Raw genomic sequence first — 13,897 nt, 5'->3', positions numbered from 1 at the left:
AAAAGGGGAGCCTGTGGTCTCTGTCAGAGAGTACGGGGGGGGGGGGGAGTCGGCACCTGGTCTCTTGAATCCACTGATGGAAAGCATTGGCATGCTGAGCAAACTCCTGACGCAGCTTGTCATTCTCCTCCTGCCTGCGCTGCTCCTTCTGCAGTTCCAGCTCACGTTCCTGAAGAATGAACAGCCATTTGAAATCCAAGCGGAAAGATGGGCTTAAGAGTACCCATCCCAGAAATATGGGAGCTCAGCAGAGGCTTAGGAGGAAAGCTGTGGCTCAGCAACAGAGCATTTGCTTGGAAGTTCCCAGTTTCAGACCCTGACACAACTTTAAAAAGGGTCAGGTAGTAGGTGAGACACTGAAGAGTGGCTGCTAATCAGAGTAGACGAGACTGACATCTGCTCAATGGTTGGACTCAGGATAGGGCATATTCATGTGCAAAATCCTGTGGATTCTACAATGGGCTACGCTGTATTTCTGGTACTCTGGAAGGCAACCCTTTCCTCCTCCCACTATCTATTATGTTTCTATTATCCCACCTTTTCTCCACAGAGGCTCAGGGCTCCTGTACACGATGCTCCCTCATTTTATAAAACATCTGTGCAGCACCCTGAGGGGCAGGGCGATGGCCTGGCCCAAGGTCAACCACTGAGCTTCATGGCTGAGTGGGGACCTGAACTCAGGTCTTTGTGCCCACCTCAGCACAGCTGCCAATCCTTTCTGCCCCTTCCATCCTGACTTCCTTATTCCCACTTTCTGGTTTCAATTATGAATCCCTCCTAAAGCCCTGCTTTTTATTTGGCCCCCAGTTAGCTTAAAACTCAGGAGAAGTTGAAAACTGCTGTTGGGTCTCCTACGTGCCACAGCAGCTTCATGTGTAAGCAGGACTCCCTGTTGAGCCACATGGCTCATGTTTTTACAAAACAAGACACACCACTCGATAACTCCAGGAGGCTGGCATTCGGTAACTGCTAATCAAGTTACATGAATTATGCCTGCAGATGCTGCCGTGAACGAAGGTCCCTTTCCTAGCCCAAACAGCTAATCTGGGGAAAGGTGGTGGGAGAAGGGAGGCTTGATGGTGAAAGAACCTGGTCTGAGCAAAGGCCACAGAAAAGGAGTGGGGCGCCCCCAAAAAGCTTGCCCCTGCAGAGCAGGCAAGGACAGCATTGGGTGGGATGAGCTCTTCTCACTGGAAGGGACAGAGTCTCTGCTTTATCTGCATGATCCCTGTTCCTCACTGAACAACAAACAGAAGATACAGGGCAGTAAGTAAAACCAAGGAGCTCAAACGGCTGGAAGGAGAGTGAATGGTCAGAAAGAGTCTATGTGGAGTTGCTGCCTGTGTATGTGGCTGAGAGCACCATTTTGTTGGGAGCTCACTACGTGCGAAGGAGCAGAGGGATGTCAGGGAAAAGGCCTACTTGTCAGTTACCTTGATGATTTTCTGCAGGTTCCTCCAGGTTTCCTCCAGCGCCTCCATAGTGAACCAGGTATAAGGGTTGGAGGCCACCCGGAAGCTCTTGATCTGGCGGTCCAGCTCAGCTAGCTGGTTGAAGTCGGCCTGGGCAGAACTAAGCGAGGAGCGGAAAGCATCGTGGGCCTCCCTCAGAGCCTTGATCTCCTCCAGTGAGTTGCAGCGCACAGGATCTGTTAGGTCCTCTTCGGCGTTCTCAAACCAGCTGTTGAAGGCCGAAGCCTTCTTGGCAAAAGTCAGGAACAGGTCTTCAACCTTGGAAAGAGAAGATAACCATCCAAAGTTTCATTAAGGAGTGGAGGCCAGCAGAAGCTCATTCAAGAAATACTTGGGAAAAGGAGAGGGCCAGCATCTCTGAGAGGATGGAAAAATATAAAAGGCATCAGAAGCAGCAGCTGAACAAACATAGCTATGCCCCCCCCCCAAAAAAAAACCCCTTACTGCCTGAGCATTGCTGAGATACCTAATGGGATGTCCAGCTTGTCCACTTAGAACAAAAAAAATCTGCAGAGCTGGGCCTCTCCAGGCTTTTGTGTTTTCCCTTAATTCTTGGCCCAATGAGCTGCAAATAATGGCTGGCACATAAAGGGCCAAAGCAGCCTTTGCTCTACAATGAATAGGGAGCTGGTGGAGAGATGGAGCTCAGAGTGCCTGGGCACCCCCAATAATTCTCCTGCAGCCTTGAAGCATCTCACTGCCAGAGGGTGCTTTCCCCCCTGAGCTACCAGAACTGGGCCTAGAGGGAGAGGAAGGCAAATCCCTTGTCAGTAACAGAGAACTAGAACCAGTGACTGAACTAACACACAGCATGGCCTTTCCATTCAGCTGGCCAGCCTCATTGGGTTCACCATCACAACCAAAGGACCCCTCACTACAGTTCTGGTTGTTTCTTGCCTTGAAAACCCTGTGGCGTCTCCATAAGTTGGCTGCAACATGACGGCACTTTCCACCATATGGCTTGGATCATTTACTTGAGATGCCTTACTTGAAAGCACCTGCCCTCTGTCTGTGGGATAAGGCAGTCTACCTTATGTAGCTTGAGAAGGGGAGCAGAGGGGAGATAATCCAGCCTTGCAGCAGGTGGTCTATAGAAGCACAGGCCTCTTCTGCTTGCCTATTAATTGCTGGCTTCTTTTGTACTCACCTTTCTGAAATGCTCTTGGGCTTCCAGGAGTTTCTTCTTCCTGGCAGCAGAATTTGCCAGCAGCTGGTTCCAGCGCTTCATGAGAGAGGCGTGCCGGGCCTCAATGGCTTTGGACTGGATGTGTTTGGCTGCGAGGAGCTGGTCCTTCAGGGCTGTGATGTTGGCAATCCCTTCCTGCTGGAAGGCCTGGAGTCCAGCATCAAAGGTTTCCTAGAACATGAAGGGAGGAACAGGTTCTGCTTCATACAGGCTGCATTTAGGGATGTTCCCAGTTCCCAAAACATGCCTTTTGGAGGCTCATGTAACCTTGCTCAAAACACCAGTTTTTACCAACCTGTTTGGTGAGGAGTGTTTGCACAGAAGAGAGATCTCGGCCGTAGTCGTCTGTCTTGAGGCTGTTTTCCTTTTCACCTAGAATAAGAGAAACGCACAGAATAAATCCTGCACTCAACATCCTTTCCTAAAATGAGGCAGAGGAAACTCTGAGCTGGAGGGGGGGGACTTTCTTAACACCGAGCCTTATTTCTCCATTTTTCCTTGCTTTAGTTAGTTGGGGGTCTATAGGATTTATAAAACCACTGGACAAGGACAATAAAGGAGGAAAAAGAAGTGCTCACGAACAAGAACCAAAAGACAAGATTGATCCGTAAACTAAAGGAGATAGAAGTCATCAGAAAATAAACAGGCATGTTTGAAGATTCAATACATTAGTCGAAGGCTTTCACAGTCAGAGTTCATTGGTTCTTGTGGGTTATCTGGGCTGTGTAACCGTGGTCTTGGTATTTTCTTTCCTGACGTTTCGCCAGCAGCTGTGGCTGGCATCTTCAGAGGAGTAACACTGAAGGACAGTGTCTCTCAGCGTCAAGTGTGTAGGAAGAGTAATATATAGTCAGAAAGGGGTTGGGTTGAGCTGAATCATTGTCCTGCAAAAAGTATCAAAGATAATGTGCTAATCATTGTCCTGTAAGTATCAAGATAATGTGCTAATGAGGTGTGGTATGTTAATATGGAACCATTGTATCCTGAAGTGATCTGTTAATGTGTGCAATCCAAAACTAATCTGCATGGCTATTGTTAACTGTAGTCTTTGTTAGTCTGGAGTTTTTCAGGACAGGAAGCCAAGCCTTATTCATTCTTAAACTCTCTTCTTTTCTGTTAAAGTTGTGCTGATGTTTATGAATTTCAATGGCTTCTCTGTGCAATCTGACAAAATAGTTGGTAGAATTGTCCAGTCTTTCAGTGTCTTGGAATAAGACCCTGTGTCCTGTTTGTGTCAGTCCATGTTCAGCCACTGCTGATTTCTCAGGTTGGCCCAGTCTGCAGTATCTTTCATGTTCTTTTATCCTTGTTTGTATGCTGCGTTTTGTGGTCCCGATGTAAACTTGTCCACAGCTGCAAGGAATACGATATAGTCCTGCAGAGGTGAGGGGGTCTCTTTTGTCTTTTGCTGATCGTAGCATCTGTTGTATTTTTTTGGTGGGTTTAAACACTGTTTGAAGGTTATGTTTTTTCAAATGTTTCTCCATCCCATCAGTGACTCCTTTAATAAATGGCAAGAATGCCTTTCCTATGGGAGATTGTTTTTCCTGAGTTTTCTGATTTTTGTTTGGTTTAATGGCCCTTCTGATTTCATTTCTGGAATAGCCGTTTGCTAGCAGTGCATGATTTAGATGATTAGTTTCTTCCTTGAGAAACTGTGGTTCACAGATCCGTCTTGCACGGTCCATTAATGTTTTGATTATTCCTCTTTTCTGTCGGGGGTGGTGGTTGGAGTTTTTGTGTAAGTAGCGATCTGTGTGAGTTGGTTTCCGGTAGACCTTGTGACCTAACTGAAAGTTTGTTTTACGGAGGACAAGGATATCAAGGAATGGGAGTTTACCCTCAATTTTCTTTTCCATGGTAAACTGAATGTTTGATGGATATTATTAAGATGGTTTAGGAAGTCCATTAATTTTTCTTCACCATGGCTCCAAATAGTAGAGGCATCATCTACGAACCTGAACCAGACTGTAGGTTTGTAAGGTGCCGATTCTAATGCTGTCTTTTCAAAATATTCCATGTAAAAGTTTGCTATTACTGGACTGAGTGGACTTCCCATAGCTACTCCATCAATCTGTTCATTAAATTCTTTATCCCATAGGAAATAACTTGTTGTCAAACAATGGTGAAATAAGGCTGTTATATCTTCTGGAAAAATCTGGTTAATCAATGAGATGGTGTCTTTTGAAAAAACATAACCTACAAACAGTGTTTAAACCCACCAAGAAAATACAACAGATGCTACGATCAGCAAAAGACAAAAGAGACCCCCTCACCTCTGCAGGACTATATCGTATACCTTGCAGCTGTGGACAAGTTTACATCGGGACAACAAAACGCAGCATACAAACAAGGATAAAAGAACATGAAAGATACTGCAGACTTGGCCAACCTGAGAAATCAGCAGTGGCTGAACATGGACTGACACAAACAGGACACAGGGTCTTATTCCAAGACACTGAAAGACTGGACAATTCTACCAACTATTTTGTCAGATTGCACAGAGAAGCCATTGAAATTCATAAACATCAGCACAACTTTTACAGAAAAGAAGAGAGTTTAAGAATGAATAAGGCTTGGCTTCCTATCCTGAAAAACTCCAGACTAACAAAGACTACAGTTAACAATAGCCATGCAGATTAGCTTTGGATTGCACACATTATCAGATCACTTCAGGATACAATGGTTCCATATTAACATACCACACCTCATTAGCACATTATCTTGATACTTACAGGACAATGATTAGCACATTATCTTTGATACTTTTTGCAGGACAATGATTCAGCTCAACCCAACCCCTTTCTGACTATATATTACTCTTCCTACACACTTGACACTGAGAGACACTGTCCTTCAGTGTTACTCCTCTGAAGATGCCTGCCACAGCTGCTGGCGAAACGTCAGGAAAGAAAATACCAAGACCATGGTCACACAGCCCGGATAACCCACAAGAACCAATCAATACATTAGCTCTAACCGTATTATGAAATTAGTTTCAAACACATTGGGAGGGAAGGCAGCATGGTACAGCCCGATCTCGTAAAACTTGCTTTCATTTGCAAAATAATAAGAGCTAAGCTTCTTAGGAGGAAGGTGACGTGGTATAGCATGATCTCCTCAGATCTCGGAAGCTAAGCGGGGTCAGTACTTGGAAGGGAGACCACTAAGGAAGGCTCTGCAGCAAAAGGCAATGGCAAACCACCTCTGCTTCTCACTTGCCTTGAAAGCCCCTCGCTGGGGTCATCATAAGTCAGCTGCAACTTAATAGCACTTGACATACACACATCAAACACACTGGTTTAGATCCCAACAGTGGTAGTTAACCAAGAAGGTTGACAAACAGCGTAACAATAGAATGAATAATTTTTCAGATCGTGGTTATACCTGGTCCAAATATCTCGGTAAGCATGGTCAGAGTGAATCACAGCTTTATGGTGTGTATATCCACATTCAAGAAGCAAGGTTTTTGTTGTCTTATCTCGCTTCCTGAATGTGGATATACAGACCACAGAACTGTGATTCACTCTGACCATACTTACCATTTGGACCAGGTATAACCACAATCTGAAAAATTATTCTTAAAGGTTCTAATCTACTCCATTAGCAAAGGGGGATTATCTAGTTAATGAGCTGGCCCTACTTCTTATGTGTTTTAGAGCCGGGTCAGAAATACGATTTTGTATTTTAAATGATTTTACTTTATGAGGCGTATTTTAACGGCTGAGGAAGGCCTACTGGCCAAAACTCATTTGGGTTTAATAGATGTTTAAAAACTATTTGCAATGTATTACAGTTTTATTAATTTATTGCATGTAACTACTAAGTGCCCTGACCTGGATGGCCCAGGCTAGCCTGATCTCGTCAGATCTCAGAAGCTAAGCAGGGTCAGCCCTGGTTAGTATTTGGATGGGAGACCATCAAGGAATACCAGGGTTGCTGTGCAGAGGAAGGCACTGGCAAACCACCTCTGTTAGTCTCTTGCCATGAAAACCCCCAAAAGGGGTTGCCATAAGTTGGCTGCGACTTGACGGCACTTTACACACACACACAACTACTAAGTATTCATGATGTTATTAAGCTGTTTGTCAACCTTCTTGGTTACCTGGTTCTTCTGTGTTGAAGTTTTTCTCCCCCTTTCTGTTTTGGATCCCAACAGTGACCTGTCTAGCCCCGTTCTTCAGTGAGCTGGAAACCTCTCATCCCTCGGAAGGAGGTGGGGGGGTGCCTCGGTTCTCCCTCCGCTCCTCGAGGGGGCTGCACATACCTATCCACGATTCCACCACATCAGCTTTCCAGTTGAACTGGAGGAAGGCAGAGTTCTCATCTAACTTGGCCTTCCTCTGGGCTGCAGCTTTCTCCAGGTCAGACACTTTGCCCCTCAGGCTCTTCATCTTTGCTGTAATGTTCTCTTCGTGGTGATTGTTCTGACGAAAGATGGGGAAAAACATGGATGTTGCTCCTGTCCCAAATTCACCATTTGGCCCCCCTTTTAGCATCACATATCTGGATCTGTTACGTAGAGAAGGATGTGATTGTATAAGCCAAGAGCTGTCAGATGTTGCAGCCAAGTGTAACAACGGGGTGACTTTTTACCAAGAAGAGATGGGGTGGCCTTAAAAAGGGACAAGTGAATGAATGTTTCTAAGAGTGACATCTCCAGGAGAGAGAGGAAAGTGGGAAGCGTGGGCAACCGTTTCCTTGGCAGAAGCTGCTTCTCTCGGTTTGCTAACAGTCTTCTTGTAAGCACACCCTGTACTCAACATGCAGAGCTAGACCGTGGTCCCACTCACCTTCTTAATGAGATCTTCACCATTAGCACAGACGTCGTTCACTCTGTCTTTGTGTACGGTGAAATCGGTCTCAAACGCTTCATGCTTCTTCAGCAAGCCCTGGAAAGAAGGCACATTCGTAAGCGCTAGAACAGAACTGTCAGAGTGCTGGTGAATTCTGTTGTTGTAAGCTGCCTGGCTACTGACGGCAAAACTGAAGGGTTTGAATAAAGTAAAATAAGCCCAAAGGTATTTCTCCAGGACACAACTGCCAAAGGGTCATATGTTAATGTACTTCTATAATAGAGAGCTTATATCTAAAGCGTGATGTGAAAGTCAGTTGAACATTTTGCTTTTCAGTGGTGAGGTTACTTTGCACACACACCCAGCCTGTGTGGGATTGGTGCTGGACTGCATAGGTTGCCCCTCCCACCCCCATGCATCCAGTGGATCTCACTGGGTCAAATGCCAAGGGATCTGGCTTGATTCTAGCAGTCGCTTTGCTTTACGTGACCCAGAACACTTCAAGAACCAGAATATGCTCCCAAAATTGAGCTGGGAGTCCACCAACGGGACACAGCCTCCTGCGCACCTGGATAGCGGCGAGAGTGTCCCCGTAATCTTCGCTGGCCACCAGGGTCATTTTCTCATTGATCCAGGCTTCCTCCTCTTCCACATTAGCCACAAACTGCTGGTACTCTAAGGACTCCTCTAGCCTCTGACCACTGTTAACAGAAGTAGGAAGAAAATAAGGTTGTGTGTGTTGTGTCTTCAATTCTACATTCCCAAAGCAAAGAGCTATTGTTTTCCCCATCTGCTGCCTCGTTCACACACAGGGACTTTTCTCAACAAATCTTGCCCATAAGGCCTACGTGGAATCTAATTAACAAAGCTTTTGAACCTACCAGTCTGCTGTTTCGCCCTGAGTGCGTTTAGGCAAAGCTACAATAACAGCTGTCTACTGATGCAACTTTTACATACTAGAAGAAGAGTTTTGTGTTTCCCAGAAGTTTGCTCACTTAAAGTATTTAAATACGCTATTTGGTTCTCAAAAAGATGTCCCCTTACACTTGGCTCTAGGTTTATTGTGACTTAGTTGCTCTGCCTCCTTTGCAAGAAGAGGGCAAGCAGGAGGCAAAGTCCGGCCACGGAACGGGTCTTACTCACCGAGCGGCAGCCAGTTGCTTGAGCTCTTGCCAGTGCTCCACAAACTGAGCCAGCCTCTGCTGTATCTCCTCCTTTCCAATCGTGTTGTCATCAGACAGCTTCTTTCCTGTGTCCAGCACGCCCTGAGCAACAGACAAAAGCCAGATTTGTTTTTTTAAATCAAATATCAATCACATAATCACATCAATTAAATCACACAAATCAATTTGCTTTATGGAAGCACAAACTACCTTATATGTATTTATAAATTAGGGAAATGTGATACAGTTTGCCTGCTCTATTATGGTGATACAGTTTGCCTGCTCTATTATGATAAAAGTTAACAAAGGAAGACTCAAACTGAAAGGTACTGAATATTCACGAGGACTACAAGGTATTGAGTATTCACGAGGAGCATAGCCTGCTTTCACAGTTCTCCATAACACTCTTAAAGGGGCTTTTTTTTCTCTCTGCTACGAACGGCAATTGATATATTCACAGGCTTGCCCCATGTAGCACAAAACCTGGATAATCTCTGCTTCCACTAAGAACAGAATGAGATTCTAAAAACAGAAGGTAGATGGGAAGAGACTCAATCATATTTTTTGGCGATTGGCTTATTCTGCTGGAACAGAATTGTCATTGACCAGAACCCATTATCAGAACTGTGCTACATCCCGAGGTTCTACCTGGATGGCGGGTTCGTGGGCTGCCAATTCTGCTTCCAGACGCTTGTGTTTCTTCCTCAGGTTTTGCACTCCGGTTAGGTCTCTGCCGTAATCCTCCGAGCTAACTAACAGCTTCTTCTCCCTGAATGCCGGAGGGAAAAGGCGGCAAATACATTAAAAAAAAATCCTCCCCAAACCTTGAGTGGACAGCACCACCAAAGGACACTACAGATCCAGCCTCTTTAGTACGCACTTGATCCAGGACTCTTCATCATCCATGTCCCGGAAGAACTGATGCAAGCGATGGGACTCATTCAGCTTGGCCCGGCGGGCGGCAGCCATGGTTTTGATCCGCTGGAAGCGCCCATTAATAGTGTCACGCTTGTCCTTTACTTGAGAGGTGTCAAAAGCACTGCTGGTCATCAGGCTGTCGGCCTGGCCGTTCAGGTCTTTCAACCGGTCCTAGAGAAACATAAAGAAGCCAACAGTGGGTAAGAAATAAAGCACACATATTGGCTTTCTAAGTATTGACTCAGGATGATGTCAGGAAAACTAAATGTTGACCCATGGGCAGAGATGTCAACTGGTTCATATTTTTCTGGTGTGACTAGTAAAATCTTGTTCTGTCCAGCAACCAGTACTGGGGCCTGAGGAGTGAGCAGACTTCTTATCTTGCTCCAGCACAACACTCTAGACCTGCCAGATCCCACCCCAGCACCACCCTGATTTGTCAGAACTTGCCCCTGGTTCCATTCCTGCATCCCAGATTTTGACCTGGCTCCTGTCTTGCCCTCAGCCTGTGCCAGCTCCATGAAGCTGCCTCACAAAGATCCAAGCATTAAGAACCACCAAGAAAGGAAGCACCTTTCTAATGAAGTAGAATAGAATCATAAGAGTTGGAAAGGACCACCAGGGTCATCTAGTCCAACCCCCTGCACAATGCAGGTAATTCAAAACTACCTTCCCCACCCACACCACCAGTGACCCCTACTCCATGCCCAGAAGATGGCCAAGATGCCCTCTCTCTCATGATCTGCCTAAGGTCATAGAATCAGTATTACTGACAGATGGCCATCTAGCCTCTGCTTAAAAACTTCCAGAGAAGGAGAACTCACCAACTCCCGAGGAAGCCTGTTCCTCCATTGAGGAACAGCTCTGTTAGAAAATTCTTCCTAATGTCTAGATGGAAATTCTTTTGATTTAGTTTCAACCCGTAAGCTGCTTGGAGCTTTTTCCTTTGGGGAGAGGGAAAAAGCTGTGCTCATGTGTTCCTGTTTTAATTGTTTTTACATCAGTATGTGTGTTTTTCATCGTTGTAATGTTTTTTTAAATCATTATCCACCTTGGGGACCCTAAGTTAGGTGGAAAGGCAGCTTTAGAATAAAAACAACATAAATAGCCAACTTCATCAGTGGCATTTGCTGCTAATGACATTTTCTCATTAGTGGTGAGATACTTCACCTCATGGGCAGAGATATCTGCCTCCAGCAACTGGTGCTTTTTCAGGAGATTGTTCACAGACGCCAGGTCCTTCCCATAATCTTCAGACGCAAGGAGTGCTTCGACCTACCGAAGGAAAAGAGCCCAGCTTTGTAATGATCATGATGGAAGAACTGCAAATGTTGGGGTTTTAACCTGTTGAAAGTGTGCATTGTCTTCCTGCTTCACAAGATTAATTCAAGCAGATGATCCCATCTACCTCCAACGCAAATCAAGGCTGCTGTGTAGGAATGCTCACATAGTTTTACTTTAGTCTGTTAAACACATTTTTCAAAACAAGGAGCTCCACCTAAAAAAATAAATACATGCCTGCTTTCCATAATCAGCAAATGGTTTTTCTACAGTATGATGGATTCTAAAGGCAATTCAAATCAGAGGAGGAGTTGGGCTACCTCCGACAGCCAGAAGTCAAAGTCCTTGATCCCAGTGTTGAAATTCTGCTGCTTGTTGGCTTCCTTCAATTTCTGACTCTTCTCCGCCGATTTCTGCACCAGGAACTGCCACTGGTCAGCCAGAGCGGCCAAGCGAACCTAAGGTGAGAAACGGAAAGAAACTCAGATGCAAGGATGAAAACGGGATCCCTTGCAAGTGACAGTTGGGAACAAAATGCATATTCACCTGATTATGCCATGCTTATGGGTCGGTAAACATTGAGTAGCTGTTCTCTGGGAAGCATGAATCATTCAGAAGAGAGCTCCTCACCACCACCACAATTTCAAGCTATGAATTACTAATATAGGGATGCACTTGCAAATGAGCCACTAACTTTTTTTTTTCTTTTTGTGGTCTAATAATATTTGTGGACTTACTTGCAAGGCCATGGTAATGTACTCCCTAAAATTTCCACTACTTCTTGGCAATGGCATCTCCCTACTCTATAATTCCACTGGCATGTTTCAGTTGACAGTCACTACGTGCAAAGAACAGTTATCAACCAATCTTTTAAAACACTTGAGGTGAATCTTTGGTTTTTCTACAGCTTTAGGAAATCCACAGTATAAGTGCGAGCTCCTTCAAAATATTCCAAATCTTTAGCCAGCTTTCCCCAGAAGTGAGGCTCTGAGACATATAAAGTCTCCTGAAAAAGGTTTTCTTCCAGCCTACCCCCCCATGAAGGCATAAACTTTACCTTCTAAAACGTTTACCATTTTACCCTACTTTCTCCCCAAAGCCAGGCTCTGAGACAACACAGTCTCCTGAGAAAGGTTTGTACACCCTCTGGGGGAACAAACCCTCTCTGACTAGAACTGGCAGTTTAATGGATTTTTCTATCCACTCCCCCCTCCCATCTGGCCTTGCAAGGGTGTGTGTGCTACAACAGTGAACAGCCAAACAGGCACAGAGAAGACTGGGGGTACTATCTCCTTACTCTATACCACGACTTTTTAAATCTAAAATCTCCTTACTTGCAGAGCATGGAGTTTGCAATTATCCTGTATTAAACAAGGATTAAAAACCCAAGGCAGGCCTTTTTTCACTTTTCGTTTTTGGTAAATGAAAATATCCTGTGGCAGGAAAAAAATTCCTCGTGACTGAAATTAAACTGGATCGTGAGAAACTTAATTAAAACACACCCCTTTCTATGGCAAGAGGAATCCTGTCCTAATTTTTACGACAGCTGGAGAAACTAAATGAGAGCAGCTCACTTCAGACGGCAACACCCACCTTGACGGCATCTTCGCTGCCGGCACAAGCTCCGCGGTCAATGAGGGTATTTCCCACGTCGATGACGCCACGGATCCGGTCAGCATTGGCATGGAGCTCAGCCTCAAAGGCCTGGTGCTTCTGATGTTTGCTCTGAAAGGAACAAAGCCGCAGCCCCTTAACAACGAGCATGGGCTCTCAGACTGAAGTGGGAAGTATCTCCCTGAGAGCACGCATTTGGTAGAAAGTGGAAGTCTGATACTCTTGATGGAAGCCAGAAGCTGGAGAGCTTGTCACTATTCTATCCAGAACAAGAATGTTGTGGAGTTCCAACCCCATCTCTTTCTCCAGCCCGCCAATATGTATTGTTAATATACTCTACATGTATTCCCTCTTATTATTACCATAAGATATTCTACTTGTGGGGGAATATTGAGTATTTCTGACTTGACAGGAGGAAACAATGAACTTATGTATTTATTTACATGTACTGTTTTTAAAAGTTGATTTTTATTCTCTTAATTGTTCACTGCCTTCAGGGCCTTAATGGGTCAGGAAGGCAGCATTCAAATATTTTAAATAAATAAATACTTTCCAGCCCTAGAAGAGTTTGTGGTTCGTTATATCCTGGGACAGACTATGACTCTGAACTTGTTTGATCGGGTTGTTCCCTTTGCCTCTTGCTTTAAACTGTAGGCCAAAGGAGGACTAGGCCTCTCTCTGCCAACATCTCTCTGAGATTTCAAAACCAACAATTCCGTCCTTAATCACTTGAAATCAGAGAAGTCATCTCTTGTGGGTTCCTGAGTTTGGAAATTCTATTATGGGAGAGAATTCCAACAACAAACTCCACTAATCTCTGGCACTTAGAAGTTCAAAGTTGCTCTTGGGGTTGCAGAAAAGGGTTTCCAGGCACTTTGAGGGGACTTGAAAAAGAGGCGTTCCTTATAGAAAATTCGCAAAGACATAGCTGCCTTGAACTGCCTTAAAGACACAGGGCCATAGAGAAAATACAAAAAAAGGACTCAGACTTGACCCTGCACTGGGAAGAAGGGACCAGGCATGCCAGGATCTTCTAGAAAGTTCCAGGCTTGCAGCTCGGGCATGAGCGAGGAGTTACCCATCCAGACATACCCCTCTCCCACCAACAGAGAAGGGTCTCTTGCTGCAGTACTATCCAAAGTCTTTCTAGCTCTGACTGGAAGTAGTTCTCCAAGGCCTCTTCCAGTCTGTCTACCCAAGATGCTTTAACTGGGGAAAGCAAGGACTGACCCTGAAACCTTATGGCTGTGAAGCATGATCTCTGAGGGGTACTATGACTTCTCTGTTCACACAGTGAAAGCATGAGGCAAACATCACAACCGCAGACCAAGACTTCTGTTGACATTTTGTCTCTTCCCATCAGAATAAAAGGCGCATGATAACAAGAGGGCATGGGGGAGGGGGAATATGGGTCATGCTTATGCCCAAAGCAAGCATAAATGAAAGAAAATCAAATGACAAGACAGC

General features: G+C 45.1%; 1 protein-coding gene across 5 annotated transcripts in view; it reads right to left on the bottom strand.

Moving 5' to 3' along the window:
* SPTAN1 (spectrin alpha, non-erythrocytic 1) overlaps window positions 1-13,897 on the bottom strand; it is an 89,181-nt gene that overhangs the window by 11,199 nt on the left and 64,085 nt on the right. For all 5 annotated transcript variants that reach the window (XM_056860715.1, XM_056860716.1, XM_056860717.1 and 2 more), the window contains 13 exons: window positions 12,410-12,541; window positions 11,137-11,274; window positions 10,706-10,810; window positions 9,498-9,706; window positions 9,266-9,386; window positions 8,598-8,719; window positions 8,023-8,155; window positions 7,452-7,550; window positions 6,926-7,085; window positions 2,954-3,030; window positions 2,620-2,829; window positions 1,434-1,730; window positions 57-169 (listed from right to left, as the gene is read on the bottom strand). In XM_056860715.1, coding sequence (XP_056716693.1) covers window positions 57-169; window positions 1,434-1,730; window positions 2,620-2,829; window positions 2,954-3,030; window positions 6,926-7,085; window positions 7,452-7,550; window positions 8,023-8,155; window positions 8,598-8,719; window positions 9,266-9,386; window positions 9,498-9,706; window positions 10,706-10,810; window positions 11,137-11,274; window positions 12,410-12,541 — 1,916 coding nt within the window. The remainder of the gene's footprint in view (window positions 1-56; window positions 170-1,433; window positions 1,731-2,619; window positions 2,830-2,953; window positions 3,031-6,925; window positions 7,086-7,451; window positions 7,551-8,022; window positions 8,156-8,597; window positions 8,720-9,265; window positions 9,387-9,497; window positions 9,707-10,705; window positions 10,811-11,136; window positions 11,275-12,409; window positions 12,542-13,897) is intronic.

Source organism: Euleptes europaea, chromosome 14 (genome assembly GCF_029931775.1).
Source record: "Euleptes europaea isolate rEulEur1 chromosome 14, rEulEur1.hap1, whole genome shotgun sequence".
NCBI lineage: Eukaryota > Metazoa > Chordata > Lepidosauria > Squamata > Sphaerodactylidae > Euleptes > Euleptes europaea.
This window is presented reverse-complemented; position numbering and strand designations above follow the sequence as displayed.